This window comes from Sebastes fasciatus, chromosome 8, assembly GCF_043250625.1.
Source record: "Sebastes fasciatus isolate fSebFas1 chromosome 8, fSebFas1.pri, whole genome shotgun sequence".
Taxonomy (NCBI): domain Eukaryota; kingdom Metazoa; phylum Chordata; class Actinopteri; order Perciformes; family Sebastidae; genus Sebastes; species Sebastes fasciatus.
In genome coordinates this window covers 21411128-21437165 of record NC_133802.1, presented here as the reverse complement: position 1 = coordinate 21437165, position 26038 = coordinate 21411128, and the positions used below count along the sequence as shown (strand labels likewise).

At 38.9% G+C, this 26038-nt stretch overlaps 4 protein-coding genes across 6 annotated transcripts in view; 3 read left to right on the top strand and 1 right to left on the bottom strand.

Moving 5' to 3' along the window:
* nav1a (neuron navigator 1a) overlaps window positions 1-17283 on the bottom strand; it is a 125820-nt gene extending 108537 nt beyond the window's left edge. The window contains exons 1-3 of the mRNA XM_074644259.1: window positions 17162-17283; window positions 15637-15710; window positions 9627-9729 (exon numbers count right to left, since the gene is read on the bottom strand). The gene's annotated coding sequence lies outside the window, so the exon portion shown is untranslated. The remainder of the gene's footprint in view (window positions 1-9626; window positions 9730-15636; window positions 15711-17161) is intronic.
* On the top strand, window positions 445-6260 carry LOC141772085 (uncharacterized). The gene is made up of 9 exons (XM_074642744.1): window positions 445-628; window positions 2032-2112; window positions 2240-2437; window positions 2524-2610; window positions 3445-3698; window positions 3877-3999; window positions 5394-5534; window positions 5711-5846; window positions 5939-6260. The coding sequence occupies exons 2-9, from the start codon at window positions 2055-2057 to the stop codon at window positions 6154-6156; spliced, it is 1215 nt and encodes a 404-aa protein (XP_074498845.1). The 5' UTR covers window positions 445-628; window positions 2032-2054; the 3' UTR covers window positions 6157-6260.
* Window positions 8455-18319, top strand: csrp1a (cysteine and glycine-rich protein 1a). Its single transcript, XM_074644266.1, has 6 exons — window positions 8455-8793; window positions 11802-11911; window positions 13083-13251; window positions 13333-13465; window positions 13581-13677; window positions 17182-18319. The coding sequence occupies exons 2-6, from the start codon at window positions 11803-11805 to the stop codon at window positions 17256-17258; spliced, it is 585 nt and encodes a 194-aa protein (XP_074500367.1). The 5' UTR covers window positions 8455-8793; window position 11802; the 3' UTR covers window positions 17259-18319.
* Window positions 18320-21525: 3206 nt separating this feature from the next.
* On the top strand, window positions 21526-24598 carry phlda3 (pleckstrin homology-like domain, family A, member 3). Of its 3 annotated transcripts, none has more exons than XM_074644257.1 (2): window positions 21526-22186; window positions 24016-24598. In XM_074644257.1, exon 1 carries the CDS (start codon window positions 21745-21747, stop codon window positions 22180-22182), a length of 438 nt encoding a protein of 145 aa, XP_074500358.1. In that variant the 5' UTR covers window positions 21526-21744; the 3' UTR covers window positions 22183-22186; window positions 24016-24598. The 3 variants fall into 3 exon arrangements, with proteins under 3 accessions (XP_074500358.1, XP_074500357.1, XP_074500356.1); XM_074644256.1 differs by having other exon boundaries at window positions 21526-22206; window positions 24025-24598; XM_074644255.1 differs by having other exon boundaries at window positions 21531-22196.
* Window positions 24599-26038: the final 1440 nt, after the last annotated feature.

The following is a 26038-nucleotide window of genomic DNA, read 5'->3' as shown; positions in this document are numbered from 1 at the left end:
GCCACTCCCTCTTTGCATTCACTCTATTGCTCGCTCAACCATCGCTGCTCTCTCCCTTGTTGAGCCGAGGAGGAGGGGCCACCACTGAATGCTACGTGTTTACAAAAGGCAACTGACAACGATTACATATATCTTGAATGGATTTATTGTTTTTAAATGTCATTCTAATGCTTTTCTTTGCCTATGTAAAGCATTGAACTGCCTCTGTGTTTGAAATATGCTATATAAATAAAGCTACCTTGCCTTTCCTAACTACTGCAGTATACCATGACTATATTTATCTGTGGATTACATACATACATATTGTGGATTGTGGGGAAATTGCACATTTCATATGGCTGTTATTTGTGTCTTTCTGGTGGCATATTCTAATTCATATTGTAATATTGTTTTCAACCATTTGACCCAGTCCTAGTTGTGACCTGTTTTACGAGCAGAGCCTGTTGACTGTCGCCTTTAAAAACGTCGCCGCCTTAGGCTAAGATAGACTCTTTCTGCGTTTACAATACCTGTACTGACAAGTTAAACCAGCTTAGACTACTGCCTGTTGAAATTGCCACCCAGACCCAATGACAGCACTGACAGAAGACACAGGAGAAGGAGGGGACACTGTCACAGATCTTCACAGGTAAGCACAGCTGCAACCTCCTTTTGACCATTACTTGTTCTTTCTTTTTCCATGTTACTCTCCAGGTCCTGCATGAATCTGTCTTACTGATTGATTTCTCTCTTCGTCTAACATAAGACTAAAATGTAATCAACTTTATTAACTATAATTAACTGGGAATCAGAATCACATTTTTATTCGTGACTATTTAAAAGTATTTTTCAGTTAACCCTGCTAAAAAAACTATATTGTACTTACAAGTTTATCTTAACACTAAATTTTACAGAGAAAAACTTTTATAAATTGAAATTGAAACAGTATGCTTGATATATAATCAACTCCTCAAACAAACCCTTTTAACGGGGAAAAAATAGAAGAAACCTCAGGAAGAGCAACTGAGGAGGGATCCCTCTCCCATGACGGACAGACATGCAATAGATGTCGTGTACAAAATAGACCAACTAAGGCTGTCGGTAAAGGAATTTCCCCTGCGGTGAGCGCAATATGCTGTATTAGTGGTATTAGTTTCGCAAATGACTTTATTTATCCTGATTTTAGTGCTACATAAAGAAGCTTTATTGTTAGGCTATTATTATGTATATTGTTGTTGTTTTTTAAATGACAAAGATGACAGTTTTAAAACAAATTAAATACTTGTTTATTGTTAAATGCAGAACACAGAAGGCAAGTGATGCACAGCGGTTTTTTTTCGCACTTTGGTTGTGTCTGGTTGCTATGATACAGAATATCTGCAGAAGTAAAAATGTCGGCACATGGTAGAGTAGGATTAGGAGAATGGTTGAAACACGTGTAGGGAGAGAGGACTATGACTAGGTCTATGTGCATTCATTTTCTCCTCCGTCATTGTTGTTCAGCACGCATACATGTATGAAGTGACGGTTGGATTTTGTGGTATTTGTCCCCTCCTCCACTGTGAGAAAATGTGAACATAGCGGTTGTGGCGGTCAATATCCCCTTGGCATGTCATTAGCGCGGTATTGCAATATTGTGGTTATTCTGACAGCACTAAGACCAACATAATAAAATCACAATATAGACAATCCGTATGCCAAAATCATACATAAAATGTGAATTGAACATGTAGGAAAAAGTCAAAAGCAACATACTGTAGATAGAAATTTTGCTAGCCAATGGCCAGATCTAAATAGTTCAAAGGCTGTGGAGCAGTAAAACATGACTCTCTTTTCCCTCCTGCCTGAGGGTCACTCACAAGAAAAGCTGCATACCTCTAAAACAGCAGCCCTTTTATTTAACATGTTTCTAGTAAAGACTTGTTTAAACGCACAGGGCTGTTATATACATCCTCTAGTACTGAGCTCACTTTGATGCCGATCTGAAGCACAGTGGATCTGTTTACAGCATTTGGCATTTACCCTATTACGCTACAAATCCTTTTCTTTCAGATTGTTGGAATGGACTGTCTATCATGATCGGGTCAGTATCTACAGAAATGGAGGAGGAAATTATCACAAGTACCACAGGCGGTACATGTTTTTCTTTCATCTTTTCTTTCATCTTTTTATATATAAAGTCATTAGAGTCCCTTCATTTGTGGACAGCGTATATTTCATGTTTTTTTTCCTTGTTTTGCTCTTTTTGGTGCTGTCTCAGAATGGAGAACAGTGTCAGATCCAAAACAAGCTGGTTGGCTATTTTCACAAGAGCTTCTCCACAGCAGCAGAGGTTCAAAGAGCCTATTTCTGAGTGTGGACATCAGACAAGACAAGGAGGAGCAAGACCAAACTTTAGTTGCGTTTTACAAGAGAGACAACGTTCGGTGGACGTCGCCACTTCGATGCAAGCTTCAAGGTAAATAATACTACTTTAACTAGTAAAAAAAACATCACAATGCTCAGTTGAGTGATTTACGCAAAAAAATGTGTGTGTCGTCACAGGTGACGTTGCAACAGGAAGTGGGGTCGACCGTCACATGATGTCAACAGTGATTTTCAAGCTCATGAGTGGATTCCATATAAACTTTGGTTAGACACACACACACACACAAGTATCATCTGTTCATTCAATTATTTCATTTAGCCTATAAAATCTAGGGGTGTAAGAAAATGCTTATACACTTGAGTATCGCGATATTATGCTTTGGGATACTGTATTGATTCTCAAAGTATCTCACTGTATTGATTTTTAATTATTAGTTAAAAAAATATACAATATGTTTCACTGCCTTTTACTTTTTATATTTACATAATTTGTTTACCTAAAGAATCCTGCAAGCCCTTTTATTTTAATTATTATGATTTTGTATGTTAGAGGGACTGTGATAAATGCAACTGTGATCCCTCAGTTCCGATTTTATGTATATGGTGGTGTGTTACTTTATACTATGTTTTCCTAAAATTAAATTTGCTTACTGTATTGCAATATATCACAATAAATTGAGTTGTAACCCCTGTATCATGATGCCTATCGTATCGCCAGATTCTTGCCAATATACAGCCCTAGTCAAATCTGGATCATCTAGTAAACAAGAAAACTATTTTCTATTTTTAGCACTCGGAAAAACTGAAAAAAATAAATCTTGATGGTTTAATTAAATAATTGAAAGAACAGATGACGGACCATTTATGTGAAATCTATGATAATGATTACGGTAACAATCACTAACACAGCTCATCAGATTTCAGTAAAGGTGAGCTACGGGTCTAATTCAACAAACACTAAGAGTTCAGTATCAAAATATCAAAATCTACTTTTACTTACTGACTCGGCTCAAAGGTCATTTTTCTTCATTTATTTCATTCTAGTCATTAACCTTGTGCTCTAAATATTCTCTTAATCCTCAATCTTTTTTTTTGCAGGAGGTGCAGCCATCACCAAAATCTTCGAAGGTGAGCCTGATCACCTCGTCCCCTCAGTTTCAGATGAACTTCTTTGCAATAACATGTTCACAGTCGCGGGCCGGATGATCGGCCATTCCTTCTTGCATCACGGCCCGAGTTTCCCGGGTCTTAGCCCGGCCATTATTCACATTCTCCTCGGAGGTTCGCTGGAGACAATTCCTGTGACAATACGAGACTGCCCCGACCTCGACATCCGAGACGCTGTGAAAATGGTGAGTTTAACTGTGATAAACACACAACATGAAAAACACATATTATATTTTCTACTAAAAGGCTCTCTCTATCTGTCACTTAACACACTGAACTCTGCTTCATGAAACTGCAATCAATGTTCTTTATGCTATGCATGCTGCATGAATAAAACATGTTTTTCATTATGTTTTATTCCAGCTTGAAGGAGATGCCGAATTAAAAGAATTTGACGCCATCCATCAGCTCTCCCTGTCGTGGGAGCTGCCAGCACCAAATGCCACCAACAGGAAATGGCTGTCTGAGAAGCTGCTCTTGCATGCTGTAATGTCAAAGTGTTTCTATTTACTCTACTTCAGCTACTAAGCTAATTCTAATTTCTCCACACTAGTGCTGAACACACCGAGTCCCCTGTCCTTAGATAACATACAGTAAAATTTCACCATGTCCTTAAAGAGTATTGCCACATACTTATCTTGTTATATTTTTAATCATAGAGACATATGTCTTTCAAACAATCTTGATAATGGCTCAGAAACAAACACTTTTTGCTGCCTGCCATTTCCACAATTTATCGCAAATACAGTGGACATCTAAAAAAGTGACATCAAAATCTGTTTACTTGTCAACTCAAGCAAAATCGGAGAAAATCTGATTAATAAGCAGAACAGCTACAACAAAATGGGCACTGTCTGTTTTCCAGTTTATCGTTCAAGACAATTCCCGCCCTCTATTGCCACAACCATCAGAAGTCCCTCTGCATCCGCAACACAATCCAACAACACGTTATCAAAATTTAACTTCCAACTACTTCCAACAACTTTCAACTAAGCGAGAGGCCTGAGTGTCTTTTTGTTTTTAAACTATCCACATCAATCGGTTAGGAGTTACTTTTGATATCGTAAAATAAGGTACATATGAAGATATTTAAAGGTGCTAAACGCCAGATTGGGAGCATTTTTATTGCCTCGGCACGGCTCCCAACATGGCGACGGCTGAGCCGGCGGCTCCCAACTAACGGTGCAGAGAAAACAAAGGCAGCAGTGCTGACAGAGCGAATGCAGATATATAATGTCATCTTTTTTTTGGTAACAACTTAATAAATTTACTATATTAGAGTTAGAGCCAAAATAGATTTTTTCTTATTGTGGTTAAATAAATGTCATTTATGGTGCTGTTAGACTGCTGCTAGAACGCCCCGTTAATACGGGTGTGTGTCTCGCTTTGTGTGCGCCAAGCGGTAGAGCAAATAGGATTTTGACTGCAGTGAAAATGTTGTTTTTGAAAGGCTAAACGCCGACAAATATGGATTGTAGCAGAATATTTTGTTAGATTTTGCTACCAAGTTGCAAAAAAATATATCTTTTTAAATAGTTTTATAGACAGACTTTTGTATAAATTATCCAGGAAGTGTGTTATTATGATTTTAGTTATACATGAGCAAATCTAATTTTGATAACCTCAGAGCAGACAAATCCTGGCGCACCCTCTGTGATCTTTGGCGGCCCTTAAGGGGGCCCCAGACCCCAGGTTGGGAATCAATGGTATAGATCATCTTTAATAATTGCTTACATAGATCTACAATTGAGGTGAGGTCAGAAAATGCACTCAAAACATCTGGCAGTGTTAATAAACTTTCACTACATTAACTTCCACTTTAAAGCATCAAAGAGAAGATTACTGATGAGTGACTTTGTGTACATTATGCCGTATTGCAGGTTGTCGAGCGAACGAGGCATCAAATCAATCAGTTCCGAAAAGGCTTAAAAGAGACGGGACTGTGGCCACTTCTCATTCACAGAAGAGATGTAATCCGACTCCTGTTTCCCAGGGAATCAGAAGCACAAGTCACACCTCAGGTACAGCAGCAACGGCACATCTAAGTAGGCCGATGCTGAAAACAACTGGCCTTTATTCAGACAAGGTTTCTTGGACTCTAGATTATTGTTCTCATTTACTGTAAATTGCACCAATGTCAAACACTAAGAGGATTAAAGATTATTTTGAATACAGCTGGAGTTGCGTGTGATTTCAGATAATCTTGGATTGCATCATATGGCCATCGTCTATAACCGTCATCTTTGAGAGCTACAAAGTCCAAGACACTGGCGAGTCCGATGTCACGGATGTATGTCGAGTATCCGGCTACTTGAAAACATTTATTGGAGACGGTATGTACGACCACTGTTACTGTGATATCTTTAGCATGAAGCGTTTTCAGCAGATTCTGTGTTGACTATACATCTGTTTTTTTTTAACACAGTGTCTCCAGCTGAGCTAAAGAGCCTCATAAAGTTCTGGATAGGATGGGAGGTGCCGGCCACAGTGATGAAGGTGGAAATAGTTGAGGCCACACTTCCGACAGCTTTAACGTGTTTTGAGAGGCTGAGGTTGCCGAGGCATTACACTGCGTACAAAACTTTTCATCAGGATTTGTGTGCATGCATGTCGACATGTGACAGCGGTTTTGGCAGTGAGTGAATAGTGTTCACTTTAAATGTGTGTAGATTGAATTGAACCTGCCAATGTGTGTATGTGTGTGTGTGTGTGTGTGTGTTATAATGTGTATAATAAACCCATCTTTGATTACTTGTCTTTCCTGGATTTGTTTCTCACGTTTTACAATTCTTATTGCAATTCTTGCTTCCTAACACATTTGTAAGGACTAATTCGAATAGAGCTGAAATAAGTATTTAATATGCCAGTACATTGGCAACCTTTTCGATAATCACTTACTTAAAAGAGTACTCCATCGATTTAGCATGGTGTTCCTATATCTTTATCAATTACATTGGACAACGGACAGTATCGTCTTTTTTAATCCACGCGTTATCTTCCTTTTCAAGATCAGCCGTCTACATTACCCACAATGCAACATGATTGGTGACAGTTCAGTCAACAATTTAAGTAATAGCTGCTAAAATAGCCTCCAGCAACTCCCCACACCCAGATTCTTTTCATTTTCAAAATCTTAGTCTTCTGCAACAACAAGTGACATCACTTGAGGCAGTTAATCCGATTCTGCGCAGTTCCCTCTGGAGTCTTTATACAACTTTTGTCACATAATTTGCAATAGTATTCCCCAAGACCTGTAAACAGATTTTGATGTGTAAAATCTTTTTTTACATAAATGTAAACATAAATCTATGGCTCCAGCAACTTAAATGTTAATATTTGCTGGACAATATTTGCTGATTTTCTAGATAACAGAATATATCTGTCTTTCAGAAAAAGCACAACATTTGAAGATGTCACTTTGGACTTTGGGAAACTGTGACATTCCCTTTTTCCTGTCATTTAATAATCTGCATATTAATTGATACTTAAAGGTGCTTAATGCGAGATTGGGAGCATTTCTATTGCCTCCACGTGGCTCTCAAGCTATGACAGCAAATCATGGAGAAGCTCAGATTATAACACACGGAGGGAGAGCGACATCCCTCTATGCTCAGGTAGACATTACTCCTCTATATCTTTACATAGCAATTCATTGTTTACAGCTATAATAATGCTCTGGATATTGTATAGAGCAGATTTAAAACAATCAGACAAACAGTGTTGTCACTGTTAATGCACATACAAGTCAGTATACAGAGTCAGTGTTTGTATGTAGGCCTTCTAGCTTTTGTACTGAGGTTCAGTACCCACAACGACCGCATGATGGTAGCAGAGGTCAATCATTGTAGAGCTGAATGCTCATCATCCACTCTGCTCTCTCTGTCGATATTAGCAAGCAGCTCCTCAATCCATTTCTACTAATGCTTTCTCATCCATTAAGCATATCAGAGTGACCTTTACCAGCTAGTCCCTAAAGGTCATTTAAGGTTGTGGTGGTAAAGTACAAAGTCTGAATTACTTTGAGATTGCGTCCTATTTATTGGGTAAGAGGGAAAACAGATGATTTACCATTTGACACTTCAAACTGATTATCTATTAAAGGTTAGCCTCTAGACAAAAAAATAGTGTGCCGAATTTACTGGCTCATAAGAAAAAAACACCCATGGGCAAAATCTGAAAACATCGAGAACATAAGAGAGTCTTTCTAGATAATTCTTGATGGTTTTCATAAGCGTATACACTCACTTTCAACCACTCTTACTGCTGCTTTAATCTAGGTGTAGAGGTCATGCCTTTGTAATTCAAGAAGGACGTATCCTCCCTAACAATCCTATTATCTATTCTCAAGATTGGATATGACACAATGCAGGTATGTTATCCCTCACCAGACAACTGGCATAATGCTTTTAGACAAAGACAGAAAATGTAAACATCATAACAGCTTCAACAATGTGGAGTTCACCCAGTTCAGCAGGGTTGACTGCTGGTTGATTGCTCTGTACATCTCTCTTATAGTCTGAAGAGCAGGCCTTTTGCATGATTTCATGGAAAACACAGCCTGTAACCGAAGATATTTTTATGCATGAACCTACTTTTAGCATCCTGGCCATTTAACACCAGCAAGGAAATTACTAAATGAGGCCTGCAGTAATCCGAAACAAAAGGAAAGGGAGGAGGAAATGCCTTAAAAATGTAGGAATTTGAAATGCTTTAGCTTGTACTCTTCTACTTTTCTTTTTCTGTGCTCATAAAGTGTACTAATGTCTTTGGTCTTTGGGCTATATTTCCTCTGCATATAGTTCATCTTTCTTATTGGCTCTAATTCTTAGTGGGTATAAAATATTTCCACTGCGCTTGACAATACCACAGCTATTCAATCCAAGTTCCCTCCCCATTCACCTCTCTCTCTCTCTCTCTCTCTCTCTCTCTCTCTCGCTCGGCCAGTCAGTCAGAAACTCCCCTGTTGCTGAACACGCAACAACTTTGTGGACTGAAGCAGTAACAACAGAAGCTCCTCCCTTTCAGCACATCTGGAACAGTGGAGACGTGGGGATGCACAAACCAACAACTCTGTCTGGGTCTACTTGTATCACCGGGATAAAGTCATAGAATTTGTGTTAGTAAGAGAAGCTACTTTTCTCCTGCAGACTAAAAGTGTGACTCCTCCACCTAACTTTGAACCGCTGGTTTCCTGAACACACCCCGGTGCTTCATTTCTCCGACCAGGGATCAACCTGTCCATCATCATCACTGACTGACAGCACCTACTACTAACTGCAGGTGAGCAATGTTAATATATTAGTCTGCTTAAGCTTTCTTGCTTCCTTCTTGATTCTTACTGTATCTTATTTCCTACTCTTTGTGCCGATGCATTATGGGAAAAACACTCTACCACAATGTAAATGTATTTTCCGTGCAAGTCAGGTCAGACGAGACTCATTTGTTTGAACAGCTATCATGCACTAGAGTTTGTCAAATGGTATCACAGCGTGTGGTTAAACAGTAACACAATATGGAACACTACTGTACAAGAAAAACAAATACAGTATGCAAAGATCTGTATGCTCTCTGGTGTGGGCAACAAAGTGTATACATGTATATAGTATAGGCAACTCCTACTGATCAAATAATCTAAGCCTAAATCACACAGATGTCACATGCAGTCACATTTACTTCACGAAACGGACTTCCTGATTTGTGTCCACTTCTTACCGCTCATTCACTGCTTTATTTGAACATTCCTGCACAACAGTCTGCGTCCCCACATGTCTAAGCCTGCAGAGCCACAATTATCAACATGTATTCATCTCCAGGGAATACTGCGTAAATCATTTAGCAAAGACCTGGATTATTCATGTCGAAGGGAAGCTTTGATGTTTAACTCTGAAAGACCAGCTAAGAGCCCTAATTGTATAACAGAGCTATGGCTCTAATAACCTCCTAGTGTGTCAAGTGAGGATACTCTTTATTACTTATCATCTTGTCTCCTCTCTATGCTTTCCCCTCTGTGGTCAGATTGACTAACCGTCAATAACTTGTTATAACATGTCGAAGCAGCCCATGTCTGTGAAAACCTTAACAAACATTGACTTGGGTAACCTGTTTTTTCTCACCTTCTGTTAACGTCCTTCGCCCTGGCGTCATCTTCACACCACAACACTCATCTCATGTCCAAGTGTCTACCTTATTTTTTCTGCTCCTCATTGATCGTCTTGCCTGTTAAACAACATGAAAGAGTTAGAGAGTTATTTGAGACTTCTGAGTTACCACTTCTAGTCATATTTTCCTAGTTGGGCTGCTGGAAAGCTCTAAAAAGGATACCAATGACTGGTGCAAAAAATATTCCTGACATTTCATTTACTGGCAGTGAAAGCAAACTCTAAAAATGTCAGTTAGTGTCTATGTTTCACATCCTATTTTGCTTCACCATTTGTGTCCCTGAATCTTACTCATTTCAGACTTCTGTGTTTTCGCTTATCAGTTTGTGACCTAACTCATTTTGTTTATTGGCTTATTATTTATTTATTAATTAATTAGGTTGTGGTTTAACTTTTATATGGTATGTACAGTATGTGATAGACAATGTGCAAAATCATTTCAAACATGAGAATCCTGATAAATTGATTATTATTATTGTATAATATATAAATGATATACTGTATATATATTATAACACTAATTAACATACATGTATACTGAATGTACATCACCAGGGATGATATTCCCCATCGATTCCAGTTACATCCCTGTAAACAGCAGAACCTTTTCTTCAATTATTCCCATATCTGATTTAATATTTCGCTGTCTGGCCTTTGAATAACCCCCACAAACAGATTTGGTGCTCACAATGACGGAAAGACACAGTGCAGCAGCAACAGCAGCCAGACACAAACCGCTCCACCCATTTACTTCACTCCGAGCTATGATTTAGTATTATACAATGAGCTCATATTCACATTAAGTACCATGCTGGTGTCAGCAGTAAAGAAGTTGTGTTTAATTTTGGGGTGTTGTATTTACTTTTAAAGAAAGGGAGAGAGATAATTTGGCACACACAGGAAGTGTGTCCAAGGGTGATAGGAAAATGACCTAACACTTCCATACGGCTCATATTAAGAAGTCTGTAGAAGTGATGCAGAAGGAGACAGACAGGCAGGGAGTAGATGGAGTGAGACAGGGGCAGGGAGGTGGGAGGGTTTACGCGGTCAGGAATGTGGATACGGATACACGAGATTGGACTGGGAGGGTCATGCTGGGAAACACACTGGGTAGAAACAGGCACGATGCCAGGGTCTTACACATTCCATCAACTTTACAGACTCCTCGGAAAGTCACATTTTCACATTACTTCCACACTACAGGTCTTCAGGTTTTCAAGAGACAGCAACTATCGTCTCTAGCCGATTAACAACAACAACAACAAAAGAAGGAATTCTTCTAGTATTTTCTACTTCACTGCTGGCTTGCTGGTTCTTCACAGAAGCCGCAGAGAACTGGCAGCAATGAAATTACAGTCCATGGGTCTGGCTTTACAAAGCCAAAATTACAGGCGACCAAATCTGAATGTTTAAACAGGTTTCGTAAAACAGAAACTCTTGTAAATGTGTTCGCTTGATGGTTGTGTAAAGGAATTTATTAGTTCATTGTTCATATATTTTTCTATTTAAAGGGCAATTTCGGTATTTTTCAACCTATTTTCTGTCTTCCAGCTACACGTCACCTCACCAGATTTCAGAACGAGACGTCTCCTTGAGTGAGACTCTGTCCACAATGTCAGACACGCATAATAACAATCAAAGCCTGTCACGGCAAAAGCAAGCACTTTTAGTGGACGTAAATGACGGTGCCAGCTTGCCCCAATAGCACCTTATTGCAGCCTGTGAGCAGCCGCCAGTTACAGCGTTCTCCCTCAATACTGGACCAGTTTCAGAAACTTTTGTTCCTATTAGTCAGTTATACACAAAAACATGGGAAAATATGTTGAAGAAGAGCAAAGTTACCCTTTAAGGCCTAGTTCCATACGTAAATTACAGGCTTTTAAACCAGGTCAAGAAAATAAAATGTTAACTGTATGCCTTGGAAGAATATACTTAAAGTTATTTTGGCCACAGTGACAGACTTTTTAGCTATTCCTCTCTGAAATAATCACCGTCTCTGGGTCTTTGTTAAGGTGCTGTGTCTTTATGGACAGCTTCTGGACAATTAAGATATGGTTAAAAAAAAAAAAAAAAACTGTTATCACAGTGTTTTTTGGTGTGTCTGTGTTCATGCTGCATGCATTACTAAAGGATGCCATTAGGAGGAGGAAACAAATGTGGCTGCTGTCAGAAGACCGTTTACTTTGCAGAAGAGGTTCTCTGTGATGGGCGGAGCTTCCACAAGTCCTGCTTCCTGTGCAGTGAGTAAACTCTTTGCTTCTTCCTGTCATTGTCACCGTGGAAACCGCTGAACATGTGACACTTGTCACTTGCCTTTACAGTCACGAGTAACACTAACCTAATGTGAACGGGGGGGGGTCAAGATAGTGTTAATATTTATAAGCATAAATATGTATAATTTCCTCTTCATAATAGATATCCTCCTTTATGAAATTTGTATATTGGTGTAAATTAGTGAGTATGCGCCAGGATTTGTCTGCTCCGGGTTGTATAACTAAAATGATAATCTGTTGTGTCAAAATCTAACGTAATATTCTGCTTCAATCCATGTTTGTTGGGGTTTACCCTTTCAAAAAAATCATTTTCACTGCAGTCAAAAACTTATTTGCTCTCCCGCTTGACATACAGAAAGGGATGCACCATAAATTACATTTATTTAACCACAATAACAAAAATTTATTTTGGCTCTTACACTATTATAGCAAATTAATTAAGTCTTTACAAATCCGTCAAGACGTCATCACTTTATTTATGTTGACAAAAACTGACGAGTTCTATTCATCAAAGAAAGATGATTTGATAAAGAAAAAATACTCATCTGTACTAAATCACTTTATTCAAACAGGATTTTGTTGGAGGATTTGTAATTTTTTTGGTGATGACGTCGGGGGGGCTCAGCTTTTCTTAAATACAAGTAGGGGGCCTTGAAGGAAAATAGGTTGGGAACCACTGCTTGACTGTTTGATTTTCAGAGGCCTAAACTTGACACATATTGTTGATTAAAACAAAAAAAAAAGTTTAATCTACCTACCTTACAGCAGTTAAGGATATATTTTTCCTATCTAAAAATCATGCATCATAACTGTACAAAAAGAAATACCATTAAAAGATAATTACTGAAATAAATCATAAAAACAAAGTGTTCCTCTGCCTCAACTTGAAAAATATGTAGGTTCATGGAGTTCTTGAGTTATTTGTGTTCCTGCGTTATAATTGAACATTCCTGTGATGGCATTTAGATGAGAACATGCTTCTTCAATAGAGCTATTCCATAAAAGGAAACTGTTATGTTAGCCTATCTCAATACATGAATGTGCTCAAAAACATGTGCAATAATATGCAAAAGAATAATACACATGTACCGCATGTGTGTTATTGTGTGTGTGCATGTAAATGTGTCTGTTTTTGCAGTGGTGTGTAGGAAGAACTTGGACAGCACAACTGTGGCTGTTCATCAGGAGGAAGTCTACTGCAAGGCGTGCTACGGCAAGAAGCACGGGCCAAAAGGCTACGGTTATGGTCAGGGAGCAGGGACGCTCAGCATGGACAAGGGAGAGGCTCTGGGTATTAAGCATGAAGAGTGAGTAACGAACAAACACACACACACTTCTTTATCTCTTTTAAAGGCCTGTTATCCACGGTTTCTCTCTGTCTCCGTCAGACCTGTTCCTCATCGTCCCAGCAGCAGCAACCCAAACCCATCCAGGCTGGCTCAGAAGTTCGGAGGGTCAGACAAGTGCCCTCGCTGTGGCAAGGCCGTCTACGCTGCTGAGAAAGTGATCGGAGCTGGGAGTGTAAGAAAAAACACACACACACATGGGCATGCGTGCAAAAAATACACCCATTTAAAAATGAATATTGTATTTATATTTATATTTTATATTTAATTAGATTTGTATTTATTTACAGTCATGGCATAAGATTGGATGTTTCACCTGTGTCGAGTGTAATAAGAGCCTTGAGTCGACCACACTAGCTGATAACAATGGAGAAATCTACTGCAAAGGTAAGACTTCACTTCCTATGCAGAAATACTGCTAGTGGAATAGGGCTGGACTTGATTATTTAGCTATTCATTCGTTGGGTAGGTATTTGGTTTTCAATTTTGGGATTCGGATATTCGGGGGGGAGGGGTGGGGGGTACCATACACGTCTGCTAAACTACTAAACCATTCAAATATACCACACCTAATATAAAAAGGTTTTGTAATTGTATAGGGTTTATTTTATTACTTTGGTCTCTTAAAGGTCACCTATTATGCAAAATGCACTTTTCCATGTCTTTTAAACATCAATATCTGTCCCCAGTGTGTCTACAGGCCACCATAGTATCATAAAAGACCATCCTCTCTCTTTTTCTCCTCCTCCGTTTGTCCGGAAATGGGTGCAGAAAAAAAAATCGCTTTTTTTCCTTCTCTTCTGACGTCATTAGAGAAATGCAAGCCATATAAGGGTTTCCTGGTCGAACCAGAGAGAACCTTCAGTAGCTGACCCCGCCCCACAGCGCGTCACTGTCTCTCCTCCTCAACCTAACTTGAGCAAAGTCTGCAAGAACCAGCAGAACAGGCTTCATGTACTCCCATCATCTAAATATAACATGTTCTTTCACAAAGGCTTTATGTAATTACACTGTTTAAACAGATGATATTTATATATTATATATATTTGATGTCATGCATGTAGAAGAGTACAGGTAGTAAATAGTGACTTGTAAGCAACACAACACATTTCTGTTTCACAGTCAAACTTTATTTGAGTTGACAGATGACAATATTAATTATTCACAGCATTTGTAATCATCTCACCTGTTAGTTAGTTATGTGACATGGTACAGGAGAAAGTCTTTCAGCTCTGGTAAACTATGGTAAGCTAAGCTCCGGTGGTCTGTAGTCATGGTAACACAGAGACAGCTACTACTGTAAATAATATACCATTACTCTGATCTTCCATACATTTATCTTTTAGCAGAAATAATGAACTGACTACTGTTTCACATCTTCTATTTTCCACCCTGATGGTCGCTGTGTTTACACACCGTGTCATAGCGGTAGCATGTAGCTAACCCGTTAGCATTTAGCTACATGCTAACGGGTTAGCTTTGTATCTCCATGTAAACAGAGCCATCTGCTCACAGCTGTCTGCTCTCCTCTGGGATGATTCTGTCGGTCATTTCTCACAGATGGATCTGTAAAGACAGACGTAAAACAGAGTGTATGTTTACGGTTTACAGAGTTGATGCATGAGGTAAACACTGAGCTAACTAACAGAGCTATAAATAGTATTATTTACCTGAGAGAAACCGTCAGGAGAACCTGGAATCTGGACCGCAGATGTTCATCATGTGTCGCCGATTTCTGATCAGATTCCTCCGGTAACGTGCGCTGGGTGAAGTTTCTGGTTTATAAACTTTAAAGTGGTTTATAAGCTCTATTCTAGCTCCTATCTCTCTACTCGTCTCTCTCTCTCTCGAGAGAGAGAGAGAGAGAGAGAGAGACGAGAGAGAGAGCTTCTCCGGGAGGGAGGGGGAGGGTGTTGAGGAAGTTTGATTGACAGAAAACGCTGACCAATCAGAGCAGAGTGGGAGGAGACAGGCTGTGAATCAGTGGTTTTCAGACAGAGGCTGAATTAGTCTCTGAGGCAGGCAGACTCAGGCTGCAGTATGAGAAGAATAAAGGGTTTTTTGAACATTGCAGCATGTAAACATGTTCTAGTGCAACATTAAAATACATCTATGAACCTGGAAATGAGCATAATATGTGACCTTTAATGGAAACTTAATAACATACACTTACAATGGTGTTCAAGTTCACTCAGATTTAATTCATGGCCAAGAGGCCTAGATGTTGCGTCCAATAAGACCATAAGATCTATTATAAGCAGTATATACACTGTCTATATATATATATATAGACAGTGTATATATATATATATATTGGTTTTACTGACTAGTAATTTTGTGTCAGACCTGTTTTCGTTGCTGGTCCAGAGTGGTGAAGCCAGGCAGGATGACCCGTGTTGATCCATTCAGGCTGCATTTGTCTGAAAGAGATTATGACATGTGATACAGTGAGAACACAACATACACAGTGTGACTATTAAAAAGAGACATCATAAACTAGGGGGGGAAATGATTGCATGAAACATTCAAATTCACAGTCTTAAATGAGAGAAAATGATCTGCTATGTTTTGTTAGTGGCCTGTGAATGAGTGACTGAGTTGAAATAAACACAAGAATACAGCAGAGGGCCCTCTTATATATATATATATAAAGATATCCTCAAGTATGGAATAAGAAAAATAGCTAAAAAATATTTAATTTATTAAACTCCTTCCTTTAATGTTTTTGTATTTTTGATTTGCGAGACATGGCTCAGCACTCCACATACCAGTTTTTTTTATGTTTAGCATTTTGCAGGGTGTTCATTCAGTTCAAGTTCTTGTATTGCATGTATTGACTTATTCTAATAAGGAAGAAAGCAAACAGCGCATGACACGAAGCTTCTGTCCAAACTTGAACACACTTTTTTTGCAAACAAACCTGGTTTATCTTTTGAAATGTTATGCCAGACCTAGTTTGGGTAATCATTTTTATCACACATCGCTGGGTAGTCAATAAACCACTTTCATGGCAGACATTTTGACATGTCAAAGCAGGAAAACATTGATGATGGCTGCATTTCAGGGGAGCCAGTTCCAGGGATCTGGTATTGTGCATGTTCACTCACTGATATGGCTCACTGGGTCACTTCATGGAGCCATCTTCACGCCTTTACTTTCCTGCTATGACATGTCAAAGTGTCTGTTGTGAAAAGGGCTCATTACCTGCATTTCTACAGAGGCAGTATGCCCCATTCTGACTTTGTGACATTACTGGAGTCGTACATTATTTCTCTTTGGGTGAACGTTTGCAGGAAAAACAATGAAACTACAGGAGGAGGCAGAAAAAGCATATGTGTAATTTAGGGCTGCCCCCCATTAGTCGACTAATCGGTCATTTTGGTCTTAGTCGACTGGGATTTCTTTAGTCGATTAGTCATTTTTCTATGCTTTTTTCATGCTGAATGACTTATTCCGGTTTTTCTGAAATTGTAATGTACAACAGTCCAAAATGCAGCTGATTATTTATTTATTTATTTTGCACAAATTAAGACTAAACACAAACATAACAAAAAAATAAATAATATACAGTGCAGGAAGAGGCTTATTTGAAGCCTCCACCTCAATAGTGTTAAAATGTCACAATGTTATAGAAAACACACGATTAATATACAGAAATAACATGTCTTAGTGATGACAAACAATTATAACAAGATATATATAACAATAACAATAAAAAAAAAAGACAAGAAATGTATGTGCATAAGCGAATGTGCATGTGTGTAGCACATGACTCGAATGCTAACACATGTGATGCACCAACTGTGGTTAATAATAACTGAAGGATATGATGTTAACACCTTATAGCGTGGAGTGTTTATTGACAGATTACCTTTTCTTTCTTTCCAACAGCCTGTTATGGCAAAAACTTTGGTCCCAAGGGATTTGGTTATGGAATTGGAGCTGGAGCGCTGTCACACACTCAGTAGAGACACACTGAGCTCTTCAATGGCAGCAGGTCTCCAGACAGCTGCACTACTGTCTTCATCCTGCAGAGGGCAGACTGCTGCCAGTCAACACGCACCTGCAACATGAGATTGTACAGTGTGTGAAATCAACTGGGAAAACAAAGTTTGGAAATTTTTGTTTGGTCGATTATGTCTCTGTTGTCACAATGCTAATTGGCATTGTATTTTACATGGTTGGAAAGCCGCTTTATTTACCTTCACAATGATGTCCAACTTGTAAGGATCATGCATTTGTGGGATGAGCAGCACAGCTGATTATGTGAGTAGCACCCAAGAAAAAATTGCCAAAATGCTCTGCCAATGGTAAACAGTGTATTCTCCTGTTTGAATTGACTCTTGTTTTGAGTTGTTTGGTGGATTGGATGATTTAACTCTCTATCAGTAACAAGTCCACATATGTATTAAATGAATAAAGTGTAAAATTGCCAATATGTCTTGTTTGTTCCTTGTTACTGATAGAGAGTTCAATCATCCAATCCACCAAACAACTCAAAACAAGAGTCAATTCCAACATGAGAATACACTGTTTACCATTGGCAGAGCATTTTGGCACATTTTTCTTGGGCGCTACCCACATAATCAGCTGTGCTGCTCATCCCACAAATGCATGATCCTTACAAGTTGGACATCATTGTGAAGGTAAATAAACAGGCTTTCCAACCATGTAAAATACAATGCCAATTAGCATTGTAACAACAGAGAAATAATCCACCAAACACAAGTTTCCGAACTTTTTTTCCCCAGTTTATAACACCACCTCTGCCTCATGTAGGCCAAAGATGATTACAACAAGTGCTGTTACAGTAAATATTGATAAACATAACCCATGCTTAATACTGAAACATTACTTTTAACGCTGCATTGATGATTTGCACCTTTTACACAGTTTTTCCCTCTGCAAATGACATCTCAGTATCATAATGATAATATTATATGTAATAGAGTAAATGCTGCTTTTTTTTTTTTTTAAATGTACATGTAATGCTTTCCATACAGCATGATAATAAATAAAGTTGAAAGATTTTAGTGCCAGTTTTTTTCTTAATTGCATTAAACATGTGAGTGTGTGTGTGTAAGGAATAGGGAAGTACCGTTAAAGTATCGGTGGATGACGTTATGTGTTAAAGTTTCAAGAAATGTCACGTGTCACATTGCATCCATTCATCTCATAACATTGCAGTGACACATCACACCGCTGGGATAAGTCCAGTAGCCTACAGACAGTATCTTATAAAGTTTGGGGGAATTACAGTTTCACTCCACCCATCATAAAGTCACATTAGGGCAATGCTACCAGTCAAGCATCTGAAGAATGGAAACATTTTGTTTTAAGTGCCTTAATTAAGCTTTATGAGAACAGTGAAGTGAAACCAGCGAGGCTTTGAAGTTTGTCATTAAAAATGTAACCAGTTCCTCCACTTAATTTGATTCTAATCACTACATTCAGTTCCCATGCATTGGTTTCACACACATTAGGATGTGTGAATGTTTTTATAAGGTGTATTGTATAAAATGTATATAAGAATATAACAGATGGGATTGCTAAAAAACACTGTTGCAAATACACTAAATGACAAAAAATGATTAGTAATTGACTGATTAGTCATTTGTTTCTATCTAAAAACATTATTTCTTACCTCACACACTCACATATTACAACATCTCTGACTTATTTATCCACCCACTCACATTCCAGCTCTCTCAAAAGAGACACACAATGAAGCAGTTTGTCTTAAACACTTTAGGAACTTGAAAAGGGCAGGTTAATGTGATTTAAATGACTTATTTTGAAGTTTACTGGCTGACATGTGTGTGGCACACTGTGACCTATCAGTGGGAGGTGGCTATAAACCCACCACATACCTGTATTTCTGTTGAAAACACAAAACACAGTGCTGTAAGATCACACTGTCTTTACGCGCATGCGCACCACACACACGCGCAGGGTATGTCATTTTTTTTTGTATTGCCTTTATTTCACAAACTGGTCATACAGGTTCAATTACAAAGACATGTGCAAAACTGTAAAAGGAACAACAAGAAAAAATAACAGATGCCAGGGGATAAACAGCTTACAAGTACAAAGCCAGGGAAAATAAACATTTAGATAAATATATTAAAGGAGGTGCATAAAGTTACCGTCTTAATAGCTTTTTTTGTTTTCGGAGGAGAGAATCAATTTAATGTATTGTTTGGTTTCATGTTCAAATACAAAAAATAATGAAGGTTTAGATTTACTAAATTTGGATTTATGTATATGAATGTTCTTTGATTTTACTGTTACCTTTATGAAAACCAAACAAAACATTCTCTAGACATAGAATAAAATCAGGGTCAATATTATCAATAACTAGAAAAAGCAATTTCTGAAGAAATTGCGGTGTGAATGCTAGATGCTGAAGAGCTGACCCTACGCTGTAATGCTGGCTTAAATGTTGTGAGAAGAAGGTGAAGTAGTAGGAATAGTTGGAAAAGTGGGAATGGGTTTAATTTGCATGAATATCATTGAAAAGTGAAATAATACCAATAGTGTATAAAAGATGTGGAATATTTTAAGGTTTTTGAATAGCTGATGCTAAACTGCATTGCTGGCGTTAATCTTTATGAAGAAGGATACAGAATCAGTTCCCTGTTGAGAAAGTTCCCTTCCGGGGCTTTTATTTTGAAAAAATAGGTGAATCTCTAGTTTCCTGTTAACATACAAAAAGGGGAATTTTACCAAGCTCCAAACAAAGTTAAATATTTAAAAAAGTACAAATGGGATGAATGAAAGTTGAATAATAGCCAGAATCTATGGAAGATGTGGATCATTTTACAGTTTGAATGGAGTTTCTAGGTGAAAGTGTGTTGAAAATGATTAAATTCTGAACATGTCGTCCATTCATTTCAATGGAGAATTTTTGATGAATTATGGTTAATAGTTCTGAAAATATGAAAGTTATGAATGTGAAAAGTAATAGCCATCATGTCCTAATTGAGCTGCACGTTTTGATGTTTGAATGGAGTTTCTATGCTGAAAAATGTGGAACGAGTAGCGTTGCAAAAAACGGTGGTCTGACGAAAAAGAAAAAGAAACTCAGTAGAATAACATAGGCTATGTTGTGAATGCTTCCAGCATACAAAAAAATTAAGGTTTAGATTTACTAAATTTGGATTTATGTATATGAAATTTAGCTAAGAGAATAATCAGATTAATAATATAATGTTCTTTGATTTTACTGTTAACTTTATGGAAACCAAGCAAAACATTCTCTAGACATAGAATAAAATCAGGGTCAATATTATCAATAATGAATCTACACTGTAAACAATTGCTGTTAATTTACAGCAGGATTTCAACAGTATTAACCTGTTATTGCTAAAAACAGTGCTTTACTGTTAATACAAAAGAAAACCTGTTCAATTACGCTCATAGGCCGTTTTTTAACTGCACTATAATGCATTCTTAAAAAACAACATCAACTGTCTAAAGTATCATCAGTAACAGTTTCATGCAGTATTTTTTTAATTCTGGGACCTGATCTGCACAATAAATAATTGGCTGCATTTTGGGGACAACCCCAGTCTAATTCACCTCCACCCAAGGAAGACTTACCTTCTTGTACATTGTACATGATTGGAAAATCAGTGAATTAGCTCTGTTCTTCATTCACATGTTGTTCTGGTTTGCATTCTGTGCTTGTAGCCAGCTATAGACAGACATTTTTGGGAAAAGTGTCAACAAGTCTATTATAGCCTTTTTCCTAACAAGTGCCTTTAATTGTATTTAGTGTGACTATTCCTATGTCTGTAACCTGCTAAGTCTATTAATTTAGGCAAAAAAATAATGTTTATTAAAATGTATGTAAAAAATACAACCTAAATAGTGTATTATCAGTAAGATAATGTAAAATAAAGGTGAAAAACAGCTATATAATGTATCTTTAAACAGTAAATTAACTGTAAAATACTGTGAAATTAATAAAAAAAAACAAAAAAACAGTATTTTTCATTAACAGTACAAAGCTGTAAATTTCAGCGAAAGTATAATAATGTTAATTTTACAGTAACATAAAGGCAATCCTGCTGCCAGTTCTTTACTGTTATTTTACTGGGAAATTCTTAAGTCCTTCCACAGCCTTTTTGCTAAATGGTCACAGTGCTGCAGGGTATATGTCATATAAACAGCCCGGATCTCTCTCCTCCTAGTGCCGTCACCATGAAGAAGGCGTGGTTGGACCACAGTGAAGCCGGGCATGTTCAAACATATCCAGGCAGACCAGCACTACCAGCCTCCACGGAGTGTTGTCATTGCGCATGGATTGGATTTACGCGCACTACATGAGGAGCTGTTGTATTAATGTCAGCTCAAGCAGATGCGTTTTCCGATGACATGAGTATTTAATGGGTACATCTTGAGACGCATCACTGCTGAAGACTAGTCTTAACTTTTGGGCTCAGTGTGGTCATGTCTTACCCGGCCAAAGTGATGAGAGACGGGCTGCTGGAGAAGCGCAGCAGCGGACTCCTCCAGCTGTGGAAGAAGAAGCGCTGCGTGCTCACAGAGGAAGGACTCCGGCTGCACAACTGCAAAGGTGGAGGTGGAGGTGATGCTGGAGGTGTGTGGGGCTCCAGAGCCAAGGAGCTCCGCTTTGAGCGCATGGCCACGGTGGACTGCGTGGAGTACAAGCGAGGGCTGGTGTATTTCACCGTGGTCATGGCGACGGGGAAGGAGATTGACTTCCGGTGTCCGCAGGACGGCACCGCGTGGAACGCAGAGATCGCTTTGGCTCTGGTGAGACACAAGAACCTGCAGGCCGTGCAGACGGGACGGAACAGACACCTGTCCACGGTACACCTGTCCACGGTGCACCTGGGCAGCACTGGGGAGGATGAGGAGCTCTGACCTGGTGGGTGAAGGTAAGTCTTCCTCGCTGGGGTGGAGGTGAATTTAGACTTGGGTTGTCCCCAAAATGCAGCCAACTATTTATTTATTCATGTATCTATTTATTTATTAATTTATTCATGTATTTATTAATTTATTTATTAATTTATCTATTTATTAATTTATTTATTTATTTTGCACAAATTAAGACTACACAAACATAACACAAAAATGAATAATATACAGTGTAGGAAAAGGCTTATTTGAAGCCTCCATCTCAATAGTGTTAAAATGTCACAATGTTATAGAAAACACACGATTAATATACAGAAATAATATGTCTACATAATTATGATGACAAACAATTATAGCAAGATATATATATAACAATAACAATAAATATATATATATAAAAAAGACAAGAAATCAGGTTCAGGTGACTTTATTTGTACCCGTAGGTAGATTTGTTTTGCAGCAAAAATAGAGGATGACATCCGTATTGACAATAAGGTAGAGGACAGACAAGAGACAGACATAACAAAAACATGACAAAGAGTACTCAAAGGCTTACTGGGATCAGGACCCGAGCAAAAAGAAGTCCACAAGAACAATATAAAAATCCACTGAAATATCAGGACAAAAAAGACACAATAAAATGAGAAAAGGGGATAAACTTTCCGTAAATATGTGAGCAATGTGACCCTTTAAGCATCTTTTCAAACATATAATAGATGTGAACAGTTTATTGATAGATGTGAAAAGCTACTCCATAATTTGGTTCCCCTAACACTTATTGAAAATTGACCTCTACTAGTGAGAAATTTAGGAGGATTAAGATCTAATGATTGACGAGCTGAATAAGAATTATAATAATAGGTATAACAATAGGTTTGAGAAGGTTTATTATGGTATTTAGTGCTTTTACATATGTATTTATTTTGGGTTTGGGGGACTCCCATATATAGCTGGAATGTCTCAGGTTCACAGTATACCAGGGAAACCCAAGTCAAAGCATCACTTAAACACATCAAGGGTAAATAAATATATACATTTCATCATTAAAAACCCCAAAGTGTCCAATCAAAGCAGCCGCTGACTCCACTGATCATCTCTCCTGTGGTGGTTGAAGGGGTGCTAGTTGTTGAAACAAGGTGAAGTAGTGGAATGAAAACATCCAAGACTGCCGGGAAATGAGGTGGCACATGGCAGAGAAGCACTCAAGCTTATTTACAAGTTCCACCTCAGTGTTTAGATGTTCCACACTGTGGAGTCAAAGTCGTGTTCCTCATTATGGTCATCATGGGCCTCAACTGCACCACCACAGTCGTCTTAGGACACAAACCCGCTCTCACTCCAGGACATAATTACGATGCAATGTGAGCCTCCAAAATAACATCTGCCTGCCTCTCCCTCACTAGGCACCAAGTATTTTTAAACACACACACACACATGCACACACACAGCCTTCTCTCATGTATTTAGCCGACATAAGACAATTTGGCGTGACCATAGCTAAGCGCCCAAAACATTTTTTTTTCTCCAGCTTTTCCACATTTAGGGACACAATCAGTGCCATCACATGACAACAACAAATGTGTCATTTACTGCACTGAAATCTCAAATGTTCATGAACTGCGTGTGTAAGTCTGAACTATGAGCTCACAGTCCAGGAATCCACAGCGATGCTTCCTTAAGAGAGCTGCAGTAGTCAAGTGCCCAAATTAACTCAGTAGCCGTGGTAACAGCAGCGTAACATAACTCATAATACAAATGGACTTCGTAAAAGCAGCCCTATGTCAAATATATAAAGTAAGAATTGAATATTTAAAATGCTGCTTTTCTCTTTTTCTCCAGGCTTTCTACTTTTTTGGGGAGTGAACCAATCAGAGTGGAGAAGGGTAGAGGACGCAAGATCCATCAGCTTGATAATGGGATGTACAGAGCGGCCATCGGCGAATATGGATTAAAGGACCGAGAACAAGTGTCATAGACGCTCTTCTTGTCTTACATGACTTTATTCATACAAAGGAATCTGATATCCTGTATGGATAAAAGAGTTTTTTTCTGAGGTCATCGTGGAGGCCGCTTCATAAGGAAAATATGGCGTTGTTTGGACAGAGACTGTGGAGCAGGGACACTCTTTAACCTTTGTGCCTTGATGTTTCAACAAATATCTTCCATTTTCCTTCCACGTTTTCTAACGAAACAGGAGTCACTTTATTTCTTCAGTCTTGCTTTTGATGGGAACGCATCGCTGTCCGACTGGCTTTGAATTCAACTTTTGCTATTGACTGAACAGATCTGCATGCTTTTTCTAAAGTTGAACATGAAGAAGAGAATATTTTCGCTCATATTCATTGCACATTGTATTCTATATATTTGCAGAAACCATGTACAGTATTACACACTTTAAGATTAAACACATTTTTGTCGGTAATTCTGAGGTGTTTCTATTTTCCGAACAATGCTTCAGTTCTCTACGCTGCAGCATATAATAGAGCTAAACAGTCAGCTGCTATTTATTTTAGGTTCAGCCCATTAATTGCTAAGCTCATCTGTTTCCAGTTGTGGTGTAACCTTGCTGTTATAGCCTCTGGAAAATACACACATCCCCAGACACACACACACACACACATACACACTGTGGCATTGCTCTCCTGCTCTTGCGTGTGTGCTGAAGTCAGGACACCTTTTGTTCTGAGCAGTGTGGAGGACTAATGAGAAGCACACTGAGCCTGAGGCATGTGCACACAAACATCCACCCACACATACTCACCTACAGAAGCCTAACGTGCACACCCAGCATGAAATTCAGCAAGGTCTCAACATCAGCAGACTCTCGTTAGCGAAACCTTTATATATTGTTCATTCAAGCATGTTTTGTTTGTCAAGAATATAGCAGTGTGTGTGTACGTGTGCGTGAGCTGTGTGTGTGGCTGTGGGGATCAGTGCAGGTCAGGAATAAAGGGTTGATTGTGTAGCGACTTCTCCCGTTACTGTGGAAAACCCCAAAGCGAGCCACACCGCATGAGTCAGCAAGGGACCAGCAGGAGCACTGCAAGGAGTGGCTACACTGATGGATCATTGGTCTAAATAGTGTGTGCGTGTGTGTGTGTGTGTGTGTGTGTGTGTGTCTCTGTGTGTGTGTGTGTGTGTGTGTGTGTGTGTGTGTGTGTGTGGGCAGGTGTAAATACACAGAATACCACTGGTGGACTCAAGGGGAGGCAGGGGTGGGGCGACTGCCCCCCCTCGGTGCCCCCATGTTTGAACAAACTGCAGCAAAAGTGCCCTTTTAGATGCCTCTATGGTAGATAAAACATGATAAAGTGTCCTTCCAGTGGAGAAAACGTGATAAAGTGCCCTCTAAGGTGCCCTTCCAGTGGAGAAAATGTGATAAATTGCCCTCTAGGGTGTCCTTCCAGTGGAGGAAACGTGATGAAGCGCACTCTAAGGTGCCCTTCCAGTGGAGAAAATGTGATAAATTGCCCTCTAGGGTGTTCTTCTAGTGGAGAAAACATGAAAAAGTGTCCTCTAGGGTGCTCTTCCAGTGGATAAAACATGGTGAAGCGCCCTCTAGGGTGTCATTCCAGGGAAGAAATCATGAAAAAGTGCCCTCTAGGGTGCCCTTCCAGTGGAGAAAACATGATACAGTGCCCTCTAGGGTGTCATTCCAGTTTGGAAAACATGATGCAATGCCCTCTAGGGTGTCATTTCAGTGAAGAAAACATAATGCAGTGCCCTCTAGGGTGTCATTCCAGTGAAGAAAACATGATGCAGTGCCCTCTAGGGTGTCATTCCAGTGAAGAAAACATAATGCACTGCCCTCTAGGATGTCATTCCAGTGAGGAAAACATGATGCAGTGTCCTCTAGGGTGTC

Excerpts from the sequence above, each read along its gene's own strand:
- LOC141772085 (XM_074642744.1), top strand. The coding sequence starts at position 2,055 with ATGATCGGGTCAGTATCTACAGAAATGGAGGAGGAAATTATCACAAGT. Across the intron at positions 2,611-3,444 it reads TGGATTCCATATAAACTTTG|GAGGTGCAGCCATCACCAAA; the intron begins GTTAGACACACA and ends TTTTTTTTGCAG. Across the intron at positions 5,535-5,710 it reads AAGCACAAGTCACACCTCAG|ATAATCTTGGATTGCATCAT; the intron begins GTACAGCAGCAA and ends GTGTGATTTCAG.
- csrp1a (XM_074644266.1), top strand. The coding sequence starts at position 11,803 with ATGCCATTAGGAGGAGGAAACAAATGTGGCTGCTGTCAGAAGACCGTT. Across the intron at positions 13,466-13,580 it reads AAGTGATCGGAGCTGGGAGT|TCATGGCATAAGATTGGATG; the intron begins GTAAGAAAAAAC and ends ATTTATTTACAG. Across the intron at positions 13,678-17,181 it reads TGGAGAAATCTACTGCAAAG|CCTGTTATGGCAAAAACTTT; the intron begins GTAAGACTTCAC and ends TCTTTCCAACAG.
- phlda3 (XM_074644257.1), top strand. The coding sequence starts at position 21,745 with ATGTCTTACCCGGCCAAAGTGATGAGAGACGGGCTGCTGGAGAAGCGC.